Source organism: Eleutherodactylus coqui, chromosome 6 (assembly GCF_035609145.1).
Source record: "Eleutherodactylus coqui strain aEleCoq1 chromosome 6, aEleCoq1.hap1, whole genome shotgun sequence".
Taxonomy (NCBI): Eukaryota; Metazoa; Chordata; class Amphibia; order Anura; family Eleutherodactylidae; genus Eleutherodactylus; species Eleutherodactylus coqui.
The window spans coordinates 118,864,402-118,892,093 of NC_089842.1; the positions used below are offsets into that span (position 1 = coordinate 118,864,402).

A 27,692-nucleotide genomic window follows, 5' to 3' on the forward strand; every position below is an offset into this window, starting at 1 on the left:
CCCGGCCCCTGGACACCTGGGGGCGGAAATAACATGTGGGGAGAAGGGGCATTTCATAAGAGTTGTGGGGAAACCTACACCAGCTTGTTGCCCCCCACCGCGCCCGCACGGCACCCCGGGTTTTATAACCTAATCTGTGTATTGAAATGGTGAAAGGCAGTAACTGCAGTCGGCTGTCAGCGCAGCTCTGGGCACCACAGCTTCAGTCTTGTTGTATGCTAGTCTGTTGGTGTCGTCCATTTGTTATACTGCTGAGGTAACATGAAAGCTGCGCTGTGATTGGTTGCTATATATTCTACTGCTGAGGTAACATGAAAGCTGCGCTGTGATTGGTTGCTATATATTATACTGCTGAGGTAACATAAGAAGCTGCGCTGTGATTGGTTGTTATATATTATACTGCTGAGGTAACATGAAAGCTGTGCTGTGATTGGTTGTTATATATTATACTGCTGAGGTAACATGAAAGCTGTGCTGTGATTGGTTGCTATTAGAGATGAGCGAGCACCAAAATGCTCGGGTGCTCGTTACTCGGGACAAACTTTTCGCGATGCTCGAGGGTTCGTTTCGAGTAACGAACCCCATTGAAGTCAATGGGCGACTCGAGCATTTTTGTATATCGCCGATGCTCGCTAAGGTTTTCATTTGTGAAAATCTGGGCAATTCACGAAAGTGATGGGAACGACACAGCAACGGATAGGGCAGGCGAGGGGCTACATGTTGGGCTGCATCTCAAGTTCCCAGGTCCCACTATTAAGCCACAATAGCGGCAAGAGTGGGCCCCCCCCCGCACTGTCAGCGTATAGATCGTTCTCCTCTGCCATAGCTGTAACAGCTGTGGAAGAGAAGAACGATCTTTGCCCATTGAATTCAATGGAGCCAGCAATACAGCAGGTTCCACTGAAAGCAATGGGCTGCCGGCGATCGCAGGATGAATTGTCGGGAAGGGCTTAAATACATAAGCCCTTACCTGCAATTCATCCAGAAATGTGTTACAATAAAAAAAAATATACTCGCCTTGTCCCGGCAGACGGAGTTCAGCGCGGCCAGCATAGTGTCTTATACTAGAACATCAGGTAGTTGGAGAAGCTGGTGTGGCCATCTTTGTTTCTCCAGGCCTGGAGGATTGCTTTAAACCCTTTTGAAGGTGGCGGGGGCTCTTATTGGGCACCCTAGGGCATGTCCACATGTGATGCAGTCATTGATGTAAAACAATTGACCTGTGGCCCTTTTTCTTGGTTCTGAGTTTGGAAAGACTGGTCCACTGATGCAGTATTACCCCTAGTGGTAGCCCGAGTCATGGCGCGTGTACCAAAGTCACTCATGCTCCAACTAGGCGGAGGTGTTAAGATGTGCCTGAGGTGCTCTCCATCTAGCTAGGGTACACGGCTATGAGATGAGGGCATAAAATGCTGCCCATGGTGTTAAGCTTTTAGCTGACTTATGTCTGTTTAAATTGGGGTAATTTTGCAGGGATTAGGACGTGTGGCACCACAAATCGATGGTTCCTGCCTTGTGGACCAAAGGGGAAATCCTCATCCTATACAAAGCAGCATTTCCCCTCCGGCTGGTTGGCTGGGAAGGATCATTTGACAGGTAGAGCCGATCAGGTGATGATCTCTGCCAATCCCCTTAGAGGGGCTCCCCACTTTATATACCTTCTTGCCCATTTAGATCTAACCTGCTGACAGACCTGATCCCCCTCCACCCTGAGGAAAGGTGCGACATCTGTGGAAGAGCTGCCACTCGTGTCTGGCTTCTGCTCTCGGCCCTGCTGAACAGAATGAAATGGGTCATCATTTAAAATTGACTTATGTCCTGTCGCCCCTAATCCTCCGCACATTAACCGCCCCTCCCTCTGTTCCCTGCGCCTGGCAGCGCTCTGGTTGGGGGCTCTTCTCCTTAGCTGTTAATAAAAGGCAGTAGTCTTGGTTTTTCAAGAAAGTAAGCTAAATTCTAGCGCCATCAGGGTGTCGGTGTGAGAGGGATTGTCCGTGTCCCCAGGGGCAGAACAAGTCTGGAGTCCTGTACTAGGTGCCGCCATGAACCCTGATCTGTGCGACTGTAGCATATACTGTACTGGCAAACTTCTAAGTAGAGGGAGATGGAAGGGGGGAGGATGCAATTTTGCCATCTCTCGGGGATATTGTTTTTGCAGTGTACACATTATGGCAAAAATGACCAACTTTATTCTATAGGCCAGTAAGATTAGAGAGAAACTCCACACTTGCGATCGTTTGATTGCTTATACCATATACTGCAATTCTTCAGTATTGCAGCATATGGTAATTTCTGCAACATTCTACTAAGACGGTCCCTTAGTAGGTGGAAATACACAATGGCCCTGGGCTGCCATGACAACCAGACAGCACCTCACAATATTGCAGGGCGCCCTTTTGGGATCCCTAGATGCTGATCGGGGCATTTAAAGGGTTAACAGCCACAACCAGCATTAACGCTGAACTTGGCTGTTGCGGGACGGTTTTAGCTGTCAGACTGCCACATATGGAGTGGGCTCGCTCCTGATCCTCCATATAAACACTACTGCTTGAGGGTGTATGACCTTTAGCATCAAGGGGTTAATCCCGCTTTAAAACCTTCACATTAGACATGCAGATTATGGGTGCTCTTACCAGGTAAGGGTTTCTGGTGGAGAAACGCAGATTGTGGCATTAGGGTTGGTTTTGCCCCTACGGTCTAAACGGCATAGTAAATAACCCATGTGGCTTCTCTGCTGGTATACTCCCCGCAGTTTGTGCCGTCTCTTCTGTATCCCCTCCTGTCTCGGGCTCTGGTGTCATTAAACAGTCCATTGTATTTGGCCTTCAGGCTGGGCATCCATTGTGCCACACCTGGTATGAGAAGGGAATCTAGTGTGCTGTTGTCACTGGGCATATGCCGCCAGTCAAATCCTGGCAATGCTAGTATGGTACAGACGGAGCATGATGGCGAATGTAGGGCGCGCTGGGATGTAGCAGTAAGTATATTACGTGTAAGCTTCACAGGGGGTCAGATTGATGCCCCCTTGCTTGTATGTTACATCTGCATGCCCCCTCCCAGTCCTGCATACATTGCTATAACTGATCTACCCATCTACGCTGGTTACTGCCGCTAACAGCCGGGGTTTATAGACCTGCTTCATGGTGGTTATCACCAGATCTATAGCCTCGTCCTAATAAGTCATGCAGTGTCGATGGTCACGAGCCCGTCACATAGACACCGTCTCGTGGAAAGAACGCTGACTCTTTGTATGTGTGATACATTCTGCAACTCTCTAATATACTTTGTTTTTAATTCTGTATAAGACCTCAGCTTGCTGTCAGTGACTGTAAACTGCTCACAAATCTATGAATTAGTTGCTCTTACCGTATCGTGAATAATATGCATATTCTGTTTTTAAAAATGCTGTTGCCCATAGCAACCAAACCTTTTTTTATTCCCTGGTTTCAGAGGGCATATCTGCAAACTAGAACTAAAATGCCACTGGCAAAAGTGTATTAGCCTGTCATATGCTGGAAACGCTGATGCAACTTGTTCCTGTCCCATGACTTCAGGTTTTAAAGATCTGCTAAATCATTAACCCTATAGTCCCTCCTCCCATCATGCACTGCCCTAGTAATGACAGAACCGAGGCTTCATAAAATGCCCATTGCTGCATACCTGATCGCCTGCTGATCTGGGCTTTATCTTCCTAGCATTATCTGCAGCTGGCAGGAGGTGCTGGGACTTGTAGTTTGGCTTATTGGATTGCTTTTCACAACTGATATACTTAAGGGATTGTCCAAGATTTGTTTTCTTCCGAGTACACATTGCAGTGTTCTGTTCCTCGCTGCCAGTATGTCTGCAGCAATCATGAGGCCAGCCTAGTAGCGGGACCTCCCAGGGCGGCCATTGAACAGCGGGGTAACGCTGATTAACAATGCTAATTTATCTGCCATTCAGAGTTACTAGAAAACTGCAAGATTACCACTGTGGGCATTGTAATGGCTGGAGCTAATAGCTGGAAGCCAATAATGATCACCGAAGAAAAGGCCAAGATGATATAGAAACAGCGGAGTGACGTCGGGGGGGATTCAGTCCATGTGCTGCTGTTCAGGTCTACAGTGAGCAGCACACTTATAGTGCGAGCTGAAGAAAACCGCTGCTTTCACTGTTCTGTTAGTTACCCATTTTTTTCACAACTGTCTGTCAGACCAGAAGTTCTAAAAAAAAAACCAATCCAAACTGCACACAGTTAAGTGTATTCTCCACCTTTTCTTTTGGGGTGGGGGCAACATGGGATGAGTTTCTATATACTTGTGTGTGAGAATCTGGGATTAGAGGGGACCTGTCACCAGGTTAATGCCATCCAAACTATGGGCAGAATAAGCCTAAGGCCTATTTACATGGAGCGATGATCACTTAAATCGCTAAAAAGCGATCGTTTCAGTGATAATCGTTGCGTCAACGTGCGCCCATCGTGCACTTCTCGGGCACTGCTAGCTGATTGTTAAATTAAAGCCAGCCTAAAAATCGTCAGTCAGTCTTATCAGCAGTTCTCCGCGGGTAGTGCTGATAGCATTGTTTCCCATCAGAGAAGGAAGGAACTGAAAGCAGATAAGAGCCCTCAGGCTATTAACTGCTATCAGCTAAGGCTTCATTTGCAGCGTAGTTTACGCAAAATGATCGCTCAAAGCTTTTTTTTTTTTTTTGTGATCATCGCTACGTGTAAATGGGCCTTTATGTTTTTTATCCTGAAGTTTGACCCTGAGTCGTGGGGACGGGCCTGCCTCTTCCTATCCCAGTCAAAGTGCTAACGATCACTTGTCCTTCAATCTAAAAAAAAAAATCTGCACCATTTGGGTTCATTTTTAGCCGCTGTATGTTCTCCCAGTACATCCGGCATGTAAAGGCACTCTAACTCACCAAAGAGGACAAACTAGGGCTGTACCTGTGATTTTTAGCTCACACAGGGTGACTCCAGAGAACAGTAGGCTGCCCTGCCCGTGTTCAGCATAGTAGTAGCCTGTGGCACATAAGAGGTTAATCTCCATTGTGTCTGGAAGGCTGATGCCCCCGTGTGTTCTGTCACCTCTCCATGCTTCACTATGTCAGCATTTAGTCATTTAGGAATGAAACCTGAGTGAGGGTTTGTGTCATTTCTCTGATACTTCAGTAGGAGACGTTTGCACCCCCTCTTCATATTTGGAGCAATGGCCTTTTATCGGTGTGCCTCCATCGCCCCTCGGCTTACGTTTTCTCTGGCTTCCCTCTGTATTGTTACTCTATCTGCGTATAGTCTATTCATACCGTAATTAGACATTTTGTTGACTTTGCAGAACTTGCGCAGCTTCATCCCCTCCGCTGGAGGAAGAGCCGGCCGAAGGCGTCGGTGGTGTCAGCGACTACTGAGGCACCGGCGGCATCTGCTACCACACTGACTCATACCACTGACTTTATCTGCTCCTGATTGAGACCTCGCTGTGGTCTTGGCCTCTGCTTGATGTCCAGGGAATATAGATTTTTGGCTCTACGGATGCAGAGGAAGAAGGATGTGATTGCTCTAGCAGGCTGGAGTACGGCTATTCACAAAGATAAAATGGCCCTGGCAACACAGTTGCTCTCAACAATAGGTCAGATTTCTGGGATCAGTTTCCTGTTTTGGCCTTGGATGCATTTGTCCTTACTGGATGAATACGGCAATTTAGCGTCTGTGCCAAGTAGCTGGGTCATTCTGGGGCTGGGTAGGTAGTTCTGGACACACATTGTTAACGATCTACAGCTAAACAGACCTATTAACACTAATTAGCCTGTTGCATCACAGAGAACCCCACTTAATGTCTCTTTTGTACCTGAAAGCCATCTAACTGCTGACATTGTGAGGGAAATGGTCATCGGCTGCAGAGATCGCTACCGGAGACATGTAGTATGCAACGACCGGTCAGATGACTTGGCGCTTATGCAGGAGTCAGGGCTACCATATATTGTTATAGTTCATATGGGTTGTTCCTATAGACCAGTGTTCCCCAACTCCAGTCCTCAGGGACCCCAACAGGTCATGTTTTCAGGATTTCCTCAGTGTCTCACAGGTGATGTAATTATTGTCGGTGCCTCAGACATTGCTACAGGGGTTCTTGCTAAAGGATATCCTGAAAAGTGACCTGTTGGGGTTCCTAGGACTGGAGTTGAGAAACACTGCTATAGAAGATGACCTCCACCTGTCTTCTGAGTTTCAACGCAACTTGGAGGTCACTGTTTGGGTGAGCAGCACATCTAGTTTTGCCCTTCTCGCTCCCCCAGTAAGTTGACCCGTATAGTACTGCTGGAAACTATATTGATGTAAGGGGGTACATATTGTTTGACACGAACTGGTTTTTCTTAAATGGTACTGTTGCTTTAACAAGGGGAGGGGGCATATAAGCCTTCTACTCTCCTGCTCAGTACTATGGAGCAATTCCAGCAACCTGATTGGTTCTGATTAACAATTCCAGCAACCTGATTGGTTGTTTGGGTTCACTGATTCAACCTGATTGGTTGTTAGGGTTGAGGTAGGCTAATATGCCCCTGGGGGGGATCTCACAGGAACTGCCTTACGGCCATGGTCTCCTTCAGAGAAGGAATCGAAGAGGTGTTGGGAACTCGCTCACGCGGTTCTCTGTCCTCTTCCTTCCGTCCCTGTTGGCTCGTCTAGACGATGCCATTCTCCCCGGTAAATGGGTATGGACGGTTTGCCCAGTATACAGATGCTGACATGGTTATTCTCTTTTAAAGACCAAGTTACCCTGATATCTGGGACCCTGTTCATATAGTGTTGTATTAAAGTTCATTATCTGAAGCATAAATGTTGACTATGTAACTTGCACCCGGAGCTTCCACGCTACGCCAGCAAACCGGCCTACTTCAAAACTCGGACTTCTCACGAATCGGTATGGCCTGAACCGCTTCCATGAGTCCCTTTTGAGGACAAGGAGACCCTGACTTTTGGGGAGCTCGGCTTGGCGCTGCCTGCATCGGAGCCGGGCCCAGCTGTGGCCACCATACCTCCCGAGACCCAACACCTGTGCCCTCTCCCATAGAGGCAGGTAGTTGTTACCCTTTTGGCATGCAATGTTGTTTATTGGCCGGTGTTTCATAAATATCCCGACTTCCGCAGTCTACTGCTATTTTTCAAAAAGCTTGAAACCCCATGTAATTTTCAGGAAAACGTTTTATCTGCATCTCAAATGTTCCTAGAGGCAATAAAGCTGTCACTGCAGTAGGTGCTTCCAATTGTAGACGGAGGCAGGAGATGGTGTGGACACAAGCCGACAGCGGGGGCATCAGGAGGTTCCCCCGAAATGTTTGCAGAAGGGGGGGATACGGATGCGCTGGGGTGACTCTGTTGCTGTATGTATCTTTGACATGCAGATATAAAACATTGTAAATGCATTAGATGGTGTTTGCATTTTTGTGAAAAAACGACGTGTAATTGTGCCTCCTGGCCTCTCCCGGTAAATGCCGTGGACAGGTAGCGCTGCCTCCTCATCTCTCGCACAATTAGCTCAGCCCCCCTGTCATTGTCATCTGGAGTTGTGCTGTGAGTCTGTCAGATGCGAGCGGTATACAGACATGTAAGCGGCTGTAGCCTCGTGTAGCCCTCCCTCCGTATGTGGGAAATAGGCTAATGTTTGGCGCTCACGTCCCAGTCTCCGGGCGGTGGGGGCTTTCTTCTCCATCGTGGTGATTCTGCCGGCATCTCTGACTTCACTGGCGGCTCTTACAGAGCAGAAATGCTGACAGTTGGCACCCCGCTGACTCCCCCAGCGATGTGCAATCCGATTAAAGTCCAGCAGCCAGCGGATTTTCATCTCTTTCCTGTTCTGTGGATTTGCAGCCGGCATTAACAACGTGGAGGTTTAGGGACCTGGGAGCATTAGAGGCAGATTACTGCGAGGAGTCATTTACATGAAATGAATTTGGAATTAAGAACGCATCTTCCTTTCCAGCTTTGTTCTTGCTGATTGCCTCTTCTAATAAAGGGCCGTGGTCAGGAATATCTGAGTAGCCGTCACGATGCAGGCAGTGTCTTTGCTGGATGCGACGCTCCTCGGGGATCGGCTTGTAGCCAGACAGCATGTGACTTAACTTCTTGTTCTTCTTTTCCAAGGAACGGTAATGCAGCGTCATTTCTAGAAGTTCAATGCTGGTTGCAGCACTTCTAAAGTTTCTACCCCCCCCCCCCCCTCCCCAAATGTTAATTCTGAAATGATTCCACTTTTGTAGGATTTTTGTGTGTGTGTCTCCACATTCAATGTGGCCTATTTATCTGTACAATTCCATTGGAAAAAAAACAAGCTGAAATCTTTTAGCATGGGGGGAAAAGAACTAGAATGAGGTTGCATTAATAAGCACACCCTAAAACTAATACTTTGCTGATGTACCCTTTGACTTTGACAGCACTCAGCCTTTTTGGGTAGGTGTCTTGTAGCATGGCACATTTCGACTCTTTCGACTCAGATTGTTAGGGGATCATGTGTAGTGCCCTCTTCAGGTCAACCCACAGATTTTCAGTGGGATTCAGGTATGGGCCATTCCAAAACTTCAACCTTCTTCTGGTGAAGCCATTCGTTTGGTGATTTGGGGGTATGCTTTGGGTTGTCATGCCGAAAGGCTTTTTAGCCGAGGCCTGAAGGTTTTGTGCCAAAATGGGCTGATATTTTGAACTGTTCATAATCCCCTCCACCTTGACTTAAGCCCCAGTTCCAGCAGCAGAAAAACATCCCCAAAGCCTAACGCTGCCCCCACCATCTTCACTGTGGATCTGGTGGTCTTATGGTGATGCGCAGCGTTGGCTTTGTGATAAACATACCTGTTGGCCAAGAAGTCCAACCTTGGTCTCAGCACACAGAAGACGTTCTCACACAAACTTCTGGCAGACCTGATGGAGGTTTTGGCACAACATAGCCGGGCTTGGATGCCTTTGTTAGAAAAGGCTTCCATCTTGCCCTCTTGCCCCACAGCCCAGACATATGAAGAATACAGGAGATGGTTGTCACATGCACTACACAGCCAGTACTTGTCAGGAACTCCTGCAGCTCCTTTACTGTTGCTGTTGGCCTCCTGCTCACTTCCCAGACTAATTGTCTTCTGGTCTTTTTAGCAATTTTTGAGGGGCGTCCAGGTCTTGGTAATGTCGTTGTGCCGAATGTAATCCATTTCTTAGTGACTTCTTCACTGTGTTCCATGCGATAGGTGATGTCTTGGACATGTTTTGTTACCTCCTCCTGACAGATACCTTTAAACAATCTGATACATTGATCTGCTGTGAGCTCTTTTCGGCCTTTGCTGAAACATGCAACTAAGTGTCAAGAAAATCCTCCTAGAAGAGCTGAACTTTATATGGGGTAAATACTGGCGGCGGAGTGCTGACTACTATTTAACATGAGTATAAATGTGATTGGCCAATCCTGAACACAACCGCAGCCCCAGATATAAGAGGGTGTTCACACTTATACAACCATATTCTAGTTTTGTCTTTTTGTTTCTTATTTTTGCCCACCCTAAAAGTTTTTTTTTTTTTTTTTGTTTGTTTTGTTTTTTTCCCCCCCAGTAGAATTGTACAGATAAGGTGTTAAATTGGTGGAAATCTGGAATCCTTCATCTTTGTTAGACGTTTTAACGGGGGTGTAGACTTTTTTTATAAACTCTTTGTGTGTATGTATGTGTGATAGATAGAGAGATAGATAGATGGATATGAGAGAGATGGATATCTCTATATCTCATATACATAGACACAGTGAGTATATGTATAAAAAAATATTCTCTCTCCTAATTTACACCCATAGCGCTACACATGTGCACTAGAATCAAGAGTGACACTTGGACCTCCTTCACCCAAAGGGTTTCCCTACTTGCCAGTGACCGATTTATTACCCTGAAATACAACCCCAATTCCAGAATAAGTTTGGATGTTGTGTAAAATGCAAAGGACAACAGAATGCAATCCACATAATATTTAATTCCCACTAGAACAGACCTGTTGGAAGGTGGAGGGGAGACATTTTGTACATTTCATTGAAAAAAAAATTAAAGCAACCTTCTGAGCCTAGACAAACAAAGATGGCTGCAGCAGCCTCTCTGGCTACCTGCTGCACACACTGTATTAGTACACTTCATTAGTATAAGACGCCACACCTGCTTTGATTAACGAGTGCTGGGCACATGAGCAGCTCCGCATAGTCAGACTGTGTTAGACTATTGATGCATACTAATACACCGTGTACATGAGGTAGTCAGAGAGACCATGCAGCCATCTTTGTCTGGCCAGGCCCGGAGGGTCACTTTTAACTCCTTTAAGGCCCATTTAGACCCAACGATTCTTGCTCAAAATTCTCTCAGAGCAGTCTTTAGAGCGAGAATCGTTGGGTCTAAACGTGCGGCCATCTTGCAATTTTCGTTAAGAATTCGCTCACCGTTGTCTTTGAGCAAGCTGTAAGAGAATGATGAGTCTTATCAGACCTGCACGCTGAGTTCTCTGCAGGATACTGCTCGGAGAACACAGCAGAAGACAAGTAGTCAAACTGTCTTCCGTATACCCTATTCGGAGCGCTCAGCTGTATACCAGCTGAGCGTTCCGCGAACACAACAGGGGTATGCAGAAGACAGCGCTTCAGCTGTGTTCTGCATACCTCACTTGGAGCGCTCAGCTGTATACCAGCTGAGTGCTTTGAGAAGACAACAGCTGTATGCAGCAGATAGCGGTCCCGCTTGTCTTCTGCAAACAGCATGAGCCTTCATTTACACACTTATGCAAAGTGAACGCTTAAAACTGTCACTCAAACTGCCGTTTTGAGCAAATTTTGAGTGATTATCTTGCCGTGTAAATCCACAACGATTATTGCTCAAAAGATGTCTTTTGAGCGATAATTGTGTCTAAATGGGCCCTTAGAAATTGATGGCAGCAATGTATCTCAAAAAGAGTTGGAACAGGGGGAACAAAGGCTGAGTCTAAAAAATGGTGGAACATCTTCAAAAATGTTCCTCAATGTAAAATGGTGAAGACTTTGAATATTCCACCATCTACAATACAGAGAATCTGTAGAAATACATGTGCAGCAGGGACAAGGCTGACGGTCCATATTGGATGCTCGAGATCTGCGGGCCCTCAGGCGTCACTGCAGTAAGCAGGCATGATTCTAGGGACAAGGCTGATGGTTCATATTGGATGCTGGAGATCTGCGGGCCCTCAGGCGTCACTGCAGTAAGCAGGCATGATTCTGCGATGCTGATCACCACACAGGTTCAGGATCCCTCCAGAAACTTTGAACACGGTAACATAATTGGCCGTGCAATCCTTAAATAAAAGTTAAAGCTGTATCATGCAAACAAAGCATATAACACACATGAGATTTCCAAATCAGTGTATCCTTTCTTTACATTTATTTATATTTTATACCGCATCCAAACATTTCTTTGAATTGGTGTTTTTATAATAAGGGCTGATGCCCACGGCCAGATTTCCACCACGTGCAACGTGGCGAAAAAAACCGTGTTTCACCGCAGCTATTAGGTTCTATTGAACCTAATAGCTGAATGTTCACGCTGCGGAATACCCTTGCAGCCCTTGGATGTGTTCACTGTGGCAATGTGGCCCTCGGACCAGAAGAAACTGTGCACCCATGCCTCCTCTCACCATGTAGCCTTAAAGGTGTGCTTCACATGCAGTGTGGCTCTTTAGACGTCCCTCCGCTGATCTCCATAACAATGCTCACATGTCGCCTCGCTGACCTTGGCCATGCTCTCCAAGCTTTGAAAACTGCAAGTAATGTGACTTTTCCTTGTGGAGTGGCTTCCTCCTCGCTGGCGGGGTCAGGCGGCCCTAACGGACTGTAGATGATTGCTGAGGGCTTGTTTATATGTTGATGGATGCATAATGAATTCTCTTTGTTCCCCCACCCTAGGCTGCTGATCTGAGCAAACCCATCGACAAGCGGATCTACAAAGGGACGCAACCCACGTGTCATGACTTTAATCATCTCACCGCCACAGCAGAGAGCGTTTCTCTACTTGTCGGCTTCTCGGCAGGCCAGGTCCAACTCATAGACCCCATTAAGAAGGAGACCAGTAAGCTGTTTAACGAGGAGGTAAGTGTTGGGGATGATGGAAGTCACCATACATAATAGCATGTAAATCTCCTTTGGCGTTGACAGAAGTGTAGCATTGCCGCAGGCGGTGTCCTTTAAGATGTGTTCACAACGAGGCGCGTTGTGCTGCGGATCTGCATCAAAATCCAGTTTGCTGTGGATTTCCACATGGGTTTAGACATGGACCTGCAGCAGATTTCACCATTTCAGTGAAGAATTGTAAATTTTGACGCAGTTTTTGGTGCAGATTTTCCGTTGCAACCATTTTTGCAACATGTGAACATACACTTAGAGAACTATAGAAAGCTGATAAATGGTGATGGGAATGAATGAATGAATGAATGAAGCCCACAGAACGAATATGTACATTAACAGACTTCCAGCTCCCAGCCATACAAGATCTGAGATAGTCCAGAAGTCCATGGGCATCCTGGTATGTTCCATTAAATGCTGTGTACCTATAGAGAAGAGAACAGCTCCTCATATGGCGGCATGAGGAATGCTTATAACTTAAGGGCCCTTTTGCACAGGCTTACAAATAGTTTTGATTTCTGCATAAAAGCATGCACAGACTGAACTACTAACGAGAATGTTAGTCCAGTTTATACAGGCAGTTCATCTATGAACAACTGCCTGTTCACTGTGAATGGAGGCGGGTGTTCTTGAACGAACCCCGGCCCGCTCCACTTCCATTCACAGAGCGATGCTCATTCCTGTGTACAAGCAGAGGAGCGATCATCATGGACAACCTGTTCAGGCATCTGCACCCAACAGGTCATGCCGTGTAAAAGGACCCTTAGTATGGAATTGCACGGACTTTGTTTGCAATACAGTCCTTGCTCTGGCACCTGGGTAATGGTCTCTCCAACACAGGAGTTGCAGTAGTGCTGCTCTTGTGGTAATCCTCTGGCTCTCTTGCCGCGGGTTGGAGAGCTCTGAGGTGGAGTAGCTGCAGCAATCCTACACTCCTCTAAGGCCGCCTGCACACGGGCAGATTTGCATTGCGGGTGTCACCAACCGGGCACCAGGTCAAAGTCTGCTGCAGAATCCCACCCATTCATGTGTAGACGGCCTAGCTTGTAGCAAGGTCAGACGTAAGCCCTTCCAAAAGACTGCACCCCAAAGTTTGGATGAATATCCTTCCAAAACAAACGGAAACGCCTGTTATAGAAATGTGTAAGAGGATCTGCTCTTGTATAGCTGTGTAATAGTGATGTGCATGGAGGCCTTAGTCTGCTGCAGTGCCGTATTGTACAGAACAGCCTAGTGCCGGGGGCCTGCATTCCCTGTTGGTTCAGGTCTTATTTCTGCTTTTTGGACCTTGCAGCAGTAAAAAGATTCCTTTGTACGAGTCCAGTTTTGAACTTCTTGCATCTGTAGTAGGATCCTTGTGTCTTCCACTCAAACTGTCTCCCTACATCTAGGAGCATGTAAAGTATGAAGGGCCCTTGTAAAGAGAAAAGTCCCCTTTGATTAACCCTTGCGTTTTTAAGAGATACTCCCATCTTAAAGTGGTGGCATATTATGACCTACTTTACTGATGGAGGTCCAAGAGTACTTGGCTTGGTTCCCACTGGGCAGATTTGCCGCGGAAAGACTGCAGTGGGACCCCGCAGAATTTCCGCCGCTGAAATGCGGCTTCACTGCCTGTAGTCCACTACAGCCATCTCTCCCAATGGAGAGAATAGATGGCTGCAGCGAAGACAGCGCTAAAATTGATATGCCGCGGCTTTGAATTCCACACGGCATGTCAGTTTCTGCGCGGCCTGGCCGCAGTGTGTAGATGAGATTTCTGCAAATCTCGTCCACTTTGCTGTTTCCATGCAGGAAGTCCGCACCAAAATTTTGCGGCAATTCCGCCCAGTAGAAACCCAGCCATACACTTCTGTATTCTCAGGATGGCTGACTGTATCAGTGCTATGGTTTCCTCACTGGTTCTCCCTGCAGAGCAGCGCTCCAGCCACCTGCTGGGTAGGAACTGTAGCCCTGGTTGGGATGGGGTTTCAAGATCTCTGTGTGCTGTCAGTGAATGATCATGTAGCACATTTAGTAAAAGTATATCCGTCACCCAGCATTTCATTATGTGGTTTCTATATGGAAAACCTTTTTGAAGTTCAGTGATTAATGATGTATGCATTAATTGTTTGTATATGTTTCACGTCTAATTATTATTTTTTTTTTTTACTTCTTGTCTCCAACAGAGGCTAATAGACAAGTCAAGAGTAACTTGTGTAAAATGGGTTCCGGGCTCCGAAAGCCTCTTTCTTGTAGCTCATTCCAGTGGGAACATGTACTTGTATAATGTGGAACACACGTGTGGTACCACAGCGCCCCATTACCAGCTACTTAAGCAAGGAGAAAGCTTTGCTGTTCATACATGCAAGAGCAAGTCCACCCGAAACCCTCTGCTGAAATGGACTGTCGGAGAGGGAGCCCTTAACGAATTTGCTTTTTCCCCAGATGGGAAATTCTTAGCCTGTGTGAGCCAAGATGGCTTCCTACGCGTGTTTAACTTTGATTCTGTGGAGTTGCATGGTACTATGAAAAGTTACTTTGGAGGACTCCTGTGTGTGTGCTGGAGCCCAGACGGGAAGTATATAGTAACAGGCGGAGAGGACGATTTGGTGACAGTTTGGTCATTTGTTGACTGTCGAGTAATAGCCAGAGGTCAGGGACACAAATCTTGGGTCAGTGTGGTGGCGTTCGACCCAAATACTACTAGTGTGGAAGAGACTGATCCTATGGAGTTCAGCGGAAGCGACGAAGATTTTCAAGAACTGATAAACTTTGGTAGAGATAGGGCAAACAGTACACAGTCAAGACTGTCCAAAAGGAACTCTACCGACAGTCGCCCAGTTAGCGTGACTTATAGATTTGGCTCAGTAGGCCAAGATACACAACTGTGTTTATGGGACCTCACAGAAGACATCCTTTTCCCTCATCAACCTCTGTCGAGAACAAGGACACACACCAATGTCATGAATGCCACAAGCCCACCTGCAGGAAGCTGCCCTGCAAACCCAGGAAGTAACGGCAACAGTATCACTACGCCAGGCAACGCCATACCTCCCCCTCTTCCAAGGTCCAATAGCCTTCCCCACTCTGCCGTGTCCAACACCGGCAGCAAAAGCAGCGTGGATAGCGCTATTGCGTCCGGCGTCAGCAAATTTGCCACTTTGTCCATTCATGACCGCAAGGAGAGGCATCACGACAAAGACCATAAGAGGAATCACAGTATGGGACATATATCTAGCAAGAGTAGCGACAAACTGAACCTAGTTACAAAAAACAAAACGGACCCTGCGAAAACGTTGGGGACCGCACTCTGTCCCAGGATGGAAGACGTTCCTTTATTAGAGCCTCTTATCTGTAAAAAGATAGCACACGAAAGACTAACTGTGCTTATTTTTCTTGAAGACTGTATAGTCACTGCTTGTCAGGAAGGATTTATTTGCACATGGGCAAGGCCTGGTAAAGTGGTAAGTTTTAACCCTTAATGCTGCACCGAGATTAGAATTTCAGTGGTCGTCACAGACCTGTCATTTACTTGCCGAAAAGACTGCCATTTTGGTCAGGTGAAATCCAATGTGGGCTGATCGGGTTGTGATAAGACCTGGAACTTCCTCTCCGGAAGAGGTTCCTGACAAACTGACTGGCCGTTTATTGGTAGAGCTGACAGAATGGCAGCCTCCATGGTTCGTACATGGCTGGTCCGCTTCAAACTGTTGGGATAATGCTGACATTTCTTCCATTCAGTGTAGACAGCTGTTAAATTTTTGTTTCTTTTTGAGACATATTTTGGTTACTGCATGTCATATCGTTTTGAATCATTTGAAATTTTGCCACAGCAAATACCATGTTTGGAACAAAAAAAATACATGTAATATCAAAGCATATTGTGCCAACCAAAGAGAAATGGGAAAAACAAACACCAAAAACCCCTAAGATTAAGCACTGTACATTGTGTGATCACCCAGCCGATGTTCAGGCAGAATTGGACATGTGTGGGAGGGTAGTGAGGCATGCAGACTATGGGGGGACGGAACGTGGCCCGGCTTATGTGGAGGCACTTGTTGTACTGGTGGAGAAGAAAAGTGTATTTATTGAGTCAATCCAGAAGAGAAGGAATCGTGGACGCAAATTTATCCTATTCAGCTAATAAGATCTGTATTTCTGTAAATAAAACAGTTACCTTGATTTCTTTAGCATTCTTAATGTGTAACTCTTTCTTACAACACGTGACCAATAGTCCTGCCAGTCAGCAGTCGGCCAAAAGAAGAAAAAATGGCCATCGCTGATTTTTGCATTTTATTAGTGAGTCCTTTAGGGTTCATTTTTTCCTTTTATCATAGCACTTAAAAGGTTAATAGTGCAGGAACCCAAGCGCTCCCCTTGCTGCTGGTACTAAATTGTCAGCAGCTTGAGGACCAAAGTAGAAGTCCAGTGATTTTAAAAAAAAATTAAATGTTTTTTTCTTTTTTAGTGGCAGATTCAGGTTTACGTTCAGATCTGCTCTGTGATTATTGTATCCTCATGCTATATATATTCTTGTATTGCACTGATCATGAATTACATGATGGCCTGTAGGCCAGTCACATCCAAAGCTGCATTCAGAATTCTGCTGGATGTTTCTTCACTTTGAGGTCATGTCTTGTTGCTGCCCCCTGCTGGTTCAGTCTCTGTACAGAGCATATTTGGATGGGGTTTTGGGTATACAAAAGGGTTTACATTATGCTGAACATACAAAAAGTGCAGTTAATCTCAGATGTCCCAGACATTAATTGTAGGAATTCTGCATGCAGCTTTGTGTGACTCTAGTATGGGGCATGATGTAATTCTATCAGCCTTGGAGAAGCCAGAGCAATGTTGTATGTTGGCGCCTCTATGGACCCATCAGATGTTGGACCACCAGAATAGAGTCTCATACCCACTCCCCCAACCGATTCTTATTCTAGCATGTGAAATGGATAAAAACGCAGAAACAAAGCTTAAAGTAAATGGAGTTATTTGATCCCTAGGACCAGTATGTAGGAACCACACGGACGGGAACTTCATTTATTTTTATTTTTCAAAATAACCCAAATTAAAATCTTTCTGATCGTTAAAATAAAGGCTGTCAGCGGAGCATTCATAAACTAACTCTAATATGCTAATTGTGGGAGGGCTGACATGAAGTGGGTGCAGCCCGTGATTGGGTCCTACCATTACTCCTAGTACTAAACTAACAATAGATTCTGCCATAGGCCGCCTGGTCTGTGTTTTACACACCGTAATACAGAGGTAGTACAAACCTATGCATCTATTCACATGGCTGAGGTTTTTCTACTCTTTGTAGCCTCTATTTGCATCCATTGGTATTGGGCAAATGCAGATCAAACGATGCAATAACATTATGGACGTGTCACAATACCCTCATGTGAAACTGGCCGTTATGATGCATTTGAAGGCTAATGTGTTTTTTTTTTTTTTTTGTTTTGTATTTTTTTAATACAATTTATTTATTTTTTTTTTTTTACTTCCAAGAATTTAGATTCTTTTCCAAGAGGAAAAATTTTGTTTTAATCACAGCAATACATTTTTGTATGGATGCGCCTTAAAAATGAATGTACAGTCGTGGCCAGAAGTTTTGAGGCTGACACAAATTTTGGCTTTCACAAAGTTTGCTGCTTCAGCAATTTTAGATCTTTTGAATCCAATGTTTTCCATGTTATACCGAAGTACGACTAAGCATTTCATAAAGTTTATTTTTTTTAAACTTGACATTCATAAAGTTTAGACAAAGACTCAGTTTACTGTAAAAATTGAATCTGTGCCTAAACTTGATGTATTTGTCAAGTTTTCAAACTTGTAACATTACAATTGTACTTCAGTTACCATAGAAACCTCTGACTAAAGCAGCAGACTTTCTTAAAATCAAACCCTGTCGCACTCCAATCTTTTTGCCACAATTGTATACTTGCTGTAATGTTACATTGCTTAAAACTAGTCATTGCCCTAAAATCTACCCAAATGGATCATCGTCTTCATTGATGGCCGTTACCATAGACATGGAGTACCTACCAGGGCCTGTGTCTGCACAAAGTAAACTTGGACAGATACCAGGGTCCACTAGGCTTTCTGTGGGTCATGGTGATTTGGGGAAATGTTCTCTTTATGCTTGTCATACACAGCACCCAAGGGCCATATACACATGGGTCCAGCACTGACAATGTAATATCAAGGACGCGGATCTACAAAGGACTTGCATCTTTAATATTAGATTACCCTCACCCCCCTAGTGGTCTCTTTCTGCTGTCCATTCTATGTTTCTAACCCGGACCATCTTCATAGTATAAGATTTGCTTCTAGATCCTGAATTGAAGCTGCTGCCAGGCAGAGACGTGTTCTATGTGGTTTTTACTCTTAGCAGCATCCATTCTGTCTTCATCATCGGGCTTCATCACTTTTTGGTAGCCCTTTAGGATAAATGTCGGGGGGGGGGGGGGTTTGTTTGTCTGTATATAGTAAGAATGTAACCTAGGAAAGGGAAGGGGTTACTGGTTGGTATCAAGAACCTCCAGTTTAAAATTTGCTAGAACGTAACACAAGTGTAATTCTATGCAATGTAAGTATTCTCAATCTAATTTGCTGAAACAAACAAATAAAATTTCAAATGTTTCTGAGAGATGGGTATGCAGTACCAAAATGGGGCAAACCTAGAGTACAGAGGTAGAGGGCCGATGCAGGTAAGTGCCATGGTTTATACTGTGATGGGCCAGTATGTAACAGAGGATTGGGGGATACATACCGTTGTGTTGTGGCTGAGGGGCAGAGCATGACCTCCTGGCATCCGGGTTGTGCCCACCTCCTCAGCCCTTTGTACGAAGCATACAGGATCAGGGTTTTTTGCTGGGAATGTAGTTATATGCAGTAAATCATGTGACAAAGTAATGCTATGTAGTTATAGGAGCATCTGGTGCAGGTCTAGAGAGAACTCAGTATTATGGGGGACAGTCTTGAAACCTTTTACATCAATTTCTGGCATAGTCACTTGCCTGAAAATTGTGACTTGACTGCCACTGTCCCAAAAAGAGAGAATGTGGTCGCCCCAGACCTACACCTACATTTATGGCTACATTATATATGCCAGGACGCATCTGGTGTAATATCTAATCTATGAAGAGGAGAGTGTCTCTTCATATATTGGGTGCGGGGAAAATGAGAAGACCAGAGTTTGAACCAGATGGAGAAACTTATTAAGACTGCATTTCAAAGTCTAATTTCCATCCTCTATTATAGCCGACTCCAAAGTCTCATGATGCATGTGTGACTTCAGAAAAACAGTCCACAACAGGCCAGAAAGCTGAGCTGTGGGCTGCTGTATGTATAGGTGAAGTAAAGAAGTACAGCAACAGTGTATGAAGTTACAGGTGTGAAGATCTCTGCCTGCTAAACACTGAAGTGTATTGGTATTTACAGCAGTTGAGGACTTCCCAGGTTTAGGCTAGAGCTACATCCCACCTTTGGCTGTGGCACACATTGTGTGGCCCCATGAATGCCCTCCAGGCTCAGGTTTTCTTGCGATCGGCGGGTCGTGACAACTTGTGAGCTGCAAAACTACTACTTCCACTTGAATTAGTTAATCTGTGTATATACTGTGAGCTTTGGCTTCACAACGTATGTTACCCTTAAAATGATATTGGACTTGCTAGAACAGACCTAATGTCATGATTTTCAGAACTGCTGATTGGATGAGGGGAATCTACTAACATAGAACTCTCAGGACCAGGAAGGCCACTAATAAATAAATGATACATCATTTATTTTCCTATTTTTTTTTTTTTTTTTTTTAAATAGAGGGGGGGGGGGGGGGGAAAGCGCACCTCCTTGATCTATTAGTTTAGCCTGGCATAGGTTGCTATGGCAGCTGGGGGACTGCAATGTACAGAAGTCTTTAGATTTACACTAACAGGCAAGAGTATCATTCTACCAATCGCATGTTCTCACTCTTATTCTGCCTTCCAGGTCACATGACCAGCACTCAGACAATGTTCTGTGTCCTGCAGTTAATGGATCAGTTTTGGCAATTGTCACAAGGAAACTCGCTCCACCCCCCCCCCCCCCCCCCCATTGAAACCAATCACAGTGCAGCTATTTTGAAGAACAGGATACAAAATGAAAGCTACTCTGGTTGCTATGGGCAACAAGGACAGTTTTTTTGCTTTTTTTTTTGTTTTTTTTCTTCTTCTTTGACTGAGCCAAAGCTTCCCCATTAACTGCAGGACCTAGAATGTCAGTGTTGGTGCGGTGACCTGGAGGGCAGAAGAAAAGTTCAGAATACACAGGCTGGAAGGGGACAAGCTGATCACAGCTGTGAAGAATGCCGTTCACTAGTGTTTGATAGATTCACCAAAATAGATAAAAACCAGCGTGCTACTCTAAATGGGTTGTGCCAAGATGGCACCTCCGGTTCAGATGCCCTATTAGGGCATATTAATATCCAAGCAGCGTTTCCCCTCTGTCCCAGCATAAATGGCTGCTGAGTACCAGTAGCTCCCATCAGACCTTTAATGCTACCTTTTCCCTGCAGTAGCCACTATGGACAAAATACCAGACTGGTTCAGGCTTCCCTAGGCAAAATCAGCCAATTTAAGGGTGGAGCTTGGGGGCAGAGTGATGACACTGAGCCTTAAGAGGGGTGTTTGTACATCTTGCCAGAACACCTTTTTTTTTTTTTGTAAATGTCAACCCATGCCGCTGTTAGCAGTGATGTTAACACCTTCATGACAGCCAATATGCCTTTTTACTGACCCCACTAATGGGCTTTTCCCCTGCACATGCATCAACTTAAGGCAGTGGTAGCTGGCTATTGTCAGCCAGGCAGAGAAACTTTAGAGCTGGGCGGTTTAACCTCTTACATGCCAGAATCCATACCAACCTCAACATTTAAGCTGTTGGTAAGGCAAGATGTCACCAACTGCCATCCCACAGTGTAATTGCAAGCTTACAATGGGTTTCCATGGCAGCCGAAAGCCTGACAAAGGCTTCCATGTCTGCCATGTAACTAGGTCTATTAGACCTCGCCCCAAGCAGAATCTAATGGGCTCCTGTCTTAGGCTTAGTAGAATCCACTACATAAGTAATGCAGTGTACTATCCTAGCTTTCAAACTTTTTGCATCTGCAAGTCCCCGTGAGAGGTTACAAAAAAAAAAATTGCGTTATCACTAAAGCTTAATTTTAAAGAAATCGCATACAATAAAATATGCATTTTACCGCAAAAACCCTTTTTAAATAAAATACTAAAGAAAATATTTAGAAAAATTACTGTTCATAATGACCCAGACAAACGTTTTGTTTTTTTTCGATTTCTCATAGTGAATGCCATAAAAATGTTTAAAAGCGAATGACAGAATTGCTATTTTCCCATTATTCACCTACCAAAAAGGCAGTAGGAAGCAATCCAAAACTCACATGTACCTTAACATGCTACCAACAAAAACCTTTAATTCTTCCCACGAAAAACAAGATCTCACAACGTTCAGTTGCTGGAAAAATGATATTGCTATTGATCTTAAAATGAATCGATGCAGATTAGTTTCTTTTAAAAATGTCTTTATTGAGCAAAAGGTAGGAAAAGGAGAAAAAAAAAAAAGGGGGAAAAAAAAATCTAAACTTTTGTATCACAGTAATCTTGCTGATCCAGATAAGGGTAAATGCAGACGGCCGGGTCGGATTCTGACTGAAATTCTCGCAGCGGTATGCGACCCGTGCCTCTGCAGTGACCTGCGGCTTACCTGTCCGGCGTCTTTGCACAGCGCAGAGCTGCACGTCAGCGATGACATGGTAGTGCGAGGCTCACCCTGAAATGGGACATGCCACAATTTTGTTACTGTGTGAGTTTTCACGGGGTCAAATCGCGGCAATCTGCATAGGATTGCATAAACTAATGCAATCCTATGGCAGCGCGCAATGGCGGAACCTCTGCCCGTGTGCATTCAGCCAACGTTATGCTATTTTTACAGAATAGTGAAAGCTGTAAAAAAACAAATTATGGTGGAATTTCTAACTCCTCCCTCCCCACGCCAAAGATGTAATAAGTTATACATGTACCCCAGAGTCGTGCCATTAAAAAATAGAACTTGTCCCAAAAAAAGCTTCCATACTAGCTATGTCAACAAGTAATGGCTCTTGCAAATGAGAGGGCAAGCGCTAGGTCCTTAAACCCAAAACTAGGCTTGTCAAAGGGAGAGCAGGACTGTCCGGCTGCCAGGCCTAGTCTTTGGTTTAAGGCCCTATTGCTTGCCATCCTATTTGATGAATGACAGTCTTAGCTGGAACCCTTCCTATTTCTAGACATTGAAGATGCTTAGCACTGTGCTAAACTGCTCTAATGCTGGCTGGAGATGCCTGCATGGCCCTTGTTCGGAAGTATTATTGGGCTGGAAGTGGTGTGCAAACATGTCTGTCCCCACCCCCTCCCTCCCCATAGTAAAGAAGAAATACATTTAAACATGGATAACTTTTGTAACACTGAGGTTTTAGATAAAGCTGTTTGCATTTGTTCCATGTATACCATATATAGTCACCAAATGGAGATTCCAGTTCCACACTGTGAAAAGTAAATGCAGTGCAGTTACCTCCAGTGCCTACATTGGTTTTCTTCTCTATCTGTCCCACGCCGCCATGAAGGCTGCTTCCAATAATGAATCCTCTCTACACAAAAACCCATCCTGCAGTTATCGCTGCCACTCTTGGTGCCCTCTTACACTGTACTAGTGCTTCCTTTCGTTACATAAAGTAATAGTGGCACTGTACAGTAAGAATTTCCTCTTTATACCCTCACTAGAATGGGGGCTACACAGTAAAATTTTCTCTTACAAAGTAACTGTCACTTAGGCCTCATGTCCACGGGGAAAAGAAGAATTAAAATCCGCAGCGGATTTTAACTCTTCTCCCGCACGCGGATCTGCACCCTATAGGGATGCATTGACCACCCGCTTCTATTGAAGCCTATGGAAGCCCCATGGACATGAGTCTAGTTCAGTGATCTCACAATTTCACCATGTGGTATGCAGCAGTGTGTGCTTCTGGGACCTTCCTGCCCCGTCTCCACCACTTCAATGCCCCAGAACACAAACGAAGAGGAAACTGTGGGAGAGATGCACACCACATAGGTGGAGTAAAGAGATTAAACACTTAAAAAGTGCAGTTACTGAAGGGAGCCTGCAGACCCCCTTGTTTTAAGGGCCAGAGTCGCTGGAGGGAGACCAGAAGCTGAGCTTGGGCATATGTAGTTCTCTGACTTTGTCCTGGTTTCATGTATAAAGCTGTTTAGGGCTCAGAGCAGGTGTCCTGCTTTCCCCACCCACGGTGACTAACGGCACTGATGTATGAAGAGCGGCATTGTGTACGTCTGTCTTGGCGTGCAGACCCACCGTTGGAGGATACGCCTAGTACGTTCAGAAGAGCACCTCACACCGTCTGTGTGCCTAAACTACAGCCGCTACAATTTATGCCAGTAGTTTGGCTAAAATTCCGGTAAATGTGGTGGCCATACCCCCTGCTGATCAGCCCATTCTTTTTCTCATTGGTGACTGGCATAGAAACCAAAGTCCCGAAATAGCCATGTGCAAACATTTGCAACTTTTTTTTCTTTCTTAATATTTGGCACAGGGACAGCCATCGATTCCCTCCTATACATTGTTTACATATAATATATGCAAACTCTACAGCAAAAGCTGTCTGTGTGTGGGCAGGGGAAGCAGGACTCGCAGACAGTCCTGGCACTCTGTGTGGGCAGGGGAAGCAGGACTCGCAGGCAGTCCTGGCACTCTGTGTGGGCAGGGGAAGCAGGACTCGCAGGCAGTCCTGGCACTCTGTGTGGGCAGGGGAAGCAGGACTCGCAGGCAGTCCTGGCACTCTGTGTGGGCAGGGGAAGCAGGACTCGCAGACAGTCCTGGCACTCTGTGTGGGCAGGGGAAGCAGGACTCGCAGACAGTCCTGGCACTCTGTGTGGGCAGGGGAAGCAGGACTCGCAGACAGTCCTGGCACTCTGTGTGGGCAGGGGAAGCAGGACTCGCAGACAGTCCTGGCACTCTGTGTGGGCAGGGGAAGCAGGACTCGCAGACAGTCCTGGCACTCTGTGTGGGCAGGGGAAGCAGGACTCGCAGACAGTCCTGGCACTGTGTGGGCAGGGGAAGCAGGACTCGCAGACAGTCCTGGCACTCTGTGTGGGCAGGGGAAGCAGGACTCGCAGACAGTCCTGGCACTGAACTGCTTGTTACATGAAAGTAGTATAGTGCTATGCAAATGTGGTGGAATAATCCCTCCACTGTGCCACCTGCTAGAGGGTTGGTATTGGTTCATATGGTAGCTACCTTCCAACGGCCACCATGACTACCGATTTTCAAGCAAAACCAGGATATCCATGTACAGAAAGCAGTTGGTCAGGTGAGAGCCATCTCTGGACAGCAGCACAGGTGCAGGAATTATTCCTTACGCGTGTGCATAGCCTAGAAGACTCACCAACTTGTGAGGAGCTATTAGCCCATCTCTAAGTACTAGAAAACTAGATCTGCCAAGTCCCTCATCGTGGGAGAGGAAGCCTGACATTGATGAAGGATTTAAAAAGGCAACAAGCCGCAGAGATTTTAGACTCTCTAGCCCAGGATGTGAACGGTGACCTGCTGGAAGGGGTTGGCTGAGTTTTCTGGAAGGCTTTAGGCAAGGCAGGAATGCTTAAATAACAATTCTACTTGGCAGTCCATGGCTCTCTGCTGGGCTTAGTTTACATGCTTGTGATGAAGTGTCTGTACACACATGACCACCGCAGCCAATCGCTACATGTATGTAGACACCACTAGATACAGCACAGCGGTGAATGGGACTAGTGAGTTTTCTTGTGTTACACTTCTTGTCCTGCCTGAAAGTGTTCCTACAACTCTGTAAACCCCTTTTAACTTCAGATGTAAATAAGAGGAACCCCCATCTAGTTTGCTAATAGTGGCTCAGGAACTACTGTAAAACTGTTTGGCCCTGCTGCTTGTACAGGTCAGTCACCTAATTTGCACCTTATAACCATTTTTGGTAAAATTGCATGCATTTTTGAAACCTGGTATTCTACTACTATGCATAAAGGCAGCATTATTTAACATTATATACTGCAGATTGTCTAGATTTAAAATGGATGATGATAATAGTGTAGAGCAGGGTTCCCAACAGGTCATGTTTTAAGGATATCCTATAGTAAGAACACCTGTGGCAATGTCTGAGGAACTGACAATTACATCACCTGTGCAACACTAAGGAAATCCTGAAAACATGACCTGTTGGGGTCCCTGAGGACTGGAGTTGGGGAAACACTGGTATAGAGTGTCTGCAGTCAGGTCATATCAAAAGTAAATGCCTTGAATCAATGAGTGGTTATAGTGTCATGATGGGAGTATAAGGGTATTCGCACGCAGTATATTTCAGTAACTGAGATCTGTGCCATTGTTTTGGCGGCAAGCCTTAAGCCCATCTACATGCAACGATTATTGCTCAAAATTAGTTAAAACTATGGCATATGAGCGATAATTGTTGCGTGTAAATGCTACCATAATGCACTTTTTCTCTGAACGATTTTTTTTTTTTAAGTGAGTTTAAAAAGCAGTGCTCAGACCGCACGCTGTGTTCTCCACGGGAGCGAGAGATAGCATTGTATTCTCTCTGCAGCTCGTGCAAGAAAACAAGACCACACGCTGTGTTCTGCACTGTAGTAACTATTTACATTGTATTCATGCTGTCAACCCGTGACAGCCTGTGCAAGAACAAAGACTATTGCAGGGCGCTGATCACCTACTGAGTTCTGCAAGCAGCTCCTGGAGACTCATTTGCACGCAGAGGAAGCTGATAAAGTGCTAATGGGCATTAGTGCCTATTAGTACTTTATGCAAAATAATCGCTAAAACTGTCAATCTTTCAATCGTTTGAAAGATTGTCCTTGCGAGTAAGTGATCCTTAATTCAGTGGAATGGGCCGGTCACACAAATGTGTGTGTGTGACCAGATCCTAAATGTGATCTGAATTGTAGACTGCCTGTAGTAAGGCCTTGTTCAACTCACTGTTCTGCGTTTTTGTTTTTTGTGCACAATGATTTGAACAGAGCCTAGGATGTTGGGCAAGGATGCTTGGGGTTTATGTGTTTTTGATTTGATTTTTTTTTTATGCTACAAGATTAATGTTTTTGGGTTTAAAATAAAATGTTCATGATTAATTGAATGCTTTGTCCACAGGGTTTATTATCATCCCAAAACCAAGCGAATTCTCCAAGTGGAACAGTAGTATAGCCATGACACTACCGGTAGCGAGACATACACTACAGGAGCAGACGTAAAGACAGAGGATCCTGGAGCTGCTCTTCAGCCACAGAGCATCAGAGTAGAACATGGGCAGAATGTCTATATGGAGCTCTTTAATTAAAACAAAAAAAAAAAATGCAGGAGAGAATTTTTCACACAAATGATATACTTGGCAGAGATTTTTCAGCTTTGTCTTTAGTCGTCACGACTGCTCACCCAAGAAATCTGTATATATAATAAAACCTCTTCCTTAGCCGTTACAGTGGAACTCTATACTAGTCCATTCATTCCTCTTTACTTTATACTTTTCAACTTTAATGTAATTTAATCTTTATAAATATAATGTAAAATAAAGTCTGCTTATTGAAAATCCCCAGTATTTTTTTTTAATTATTAGATGGTTATTAAGAATGAATCCACCATTGTGTGTATTGCACTGATTTTTTTTATTTTTTATTTTTTGTTAACCTACAATGGTTTAGATGAGCGTCTGGAATGCACTTGATATGAAAGTGGAGTCATTATCTCCAGTGACTTGAAATGTAATTTTTCAGGAAGATGGAAGCTGCAATTTTTTTAGGTTTTTGTTTTTTTTTGTTTTTGTTTTTTAAATTAAGAAAAAAATGTTTGCACTTAAATAGTTAAATGCAAGTTGAGAAATCTTTACTTTTGGGTGTAATTAAAGAAAAAAATTTAAAAGGAAAAAAAAATGCCCAGGAAAAAAAGGAAACTGTTGTGAAGATAAATATCCTTTGTATCTATTAAACATTTATTTTAATATTGTGGTTTCTAATGCCTCTGTATTATATGTATAAATGTAATTGAGTGGTGGGCTGCGGGGATTTTGATCATTACACTAGTCATTTTCATTATATGAAAATAGTGATTTCTAATTAAAAGATACATATTAATAAATTTCTGCATATGCCTTCTGTTTTATTGGTGAGATAATGTTTCACTGCTCCAAGTGCTAATAAATGTATTTACTGTCGAAGACCCCACAATTTCTAATAGGTTTGCTGACGGCACTCGCCTTACCGTGTCATCCAGATCCAGTGTGAACACATCAGGCCGTTCTGTCTTATCTTATAGTTTTTGTAACCTTTGCTACCCAAGAATGTATAGTCTTCAGTTAGCGCTCTTATTTTATAGGTAGTCACCGCTCGCCAACTAGTTTTTATAGAGGTAAGATCTCCCTCTATTAACTTCAGCCTGCCCTAGTAGAATATGTGAAAGTAAGTTGCGTGTTTTTTTTGTTTGTTTTTTTTAAAT

The 27,692-nt window shown here is 44.8% G+C and overlaps 1 protein-coding gene across 2 annotated transcripts in view; it reads left to right on the forward strand.

The window, feature by feature from the left end:
• Positions 1–27,335, forward strand: part of WDR20 (WD repeat domain 20) — a 39,418-nt gene extending 12,083 nt beyond the window's left edge. For both annotated transcript variants that reach the window (XM_066607474.1, XM_066607475.1), the window contains exons 2-4: positions 11,919–12,101; positions 14,303–15,580; positions 26,355–27,335. In XM_066607474.1, the coding sequence (XP_066463571.1) occupies positions 11,919–12,101; positions 14,303–15,580; positions 26,355–26,408 (1,515 nt within the window). In that variant the 3' untranslated portion in view covers positions 26,409–27,335. The remainder of the gene's footprint in view (positions 1–11,918; positions 12,102–14,302; positions 15,581–26,354) is intronic.
• The last annotated feature ends 357 nt before the right edge of the window (positions 27,336–27,692 follow it).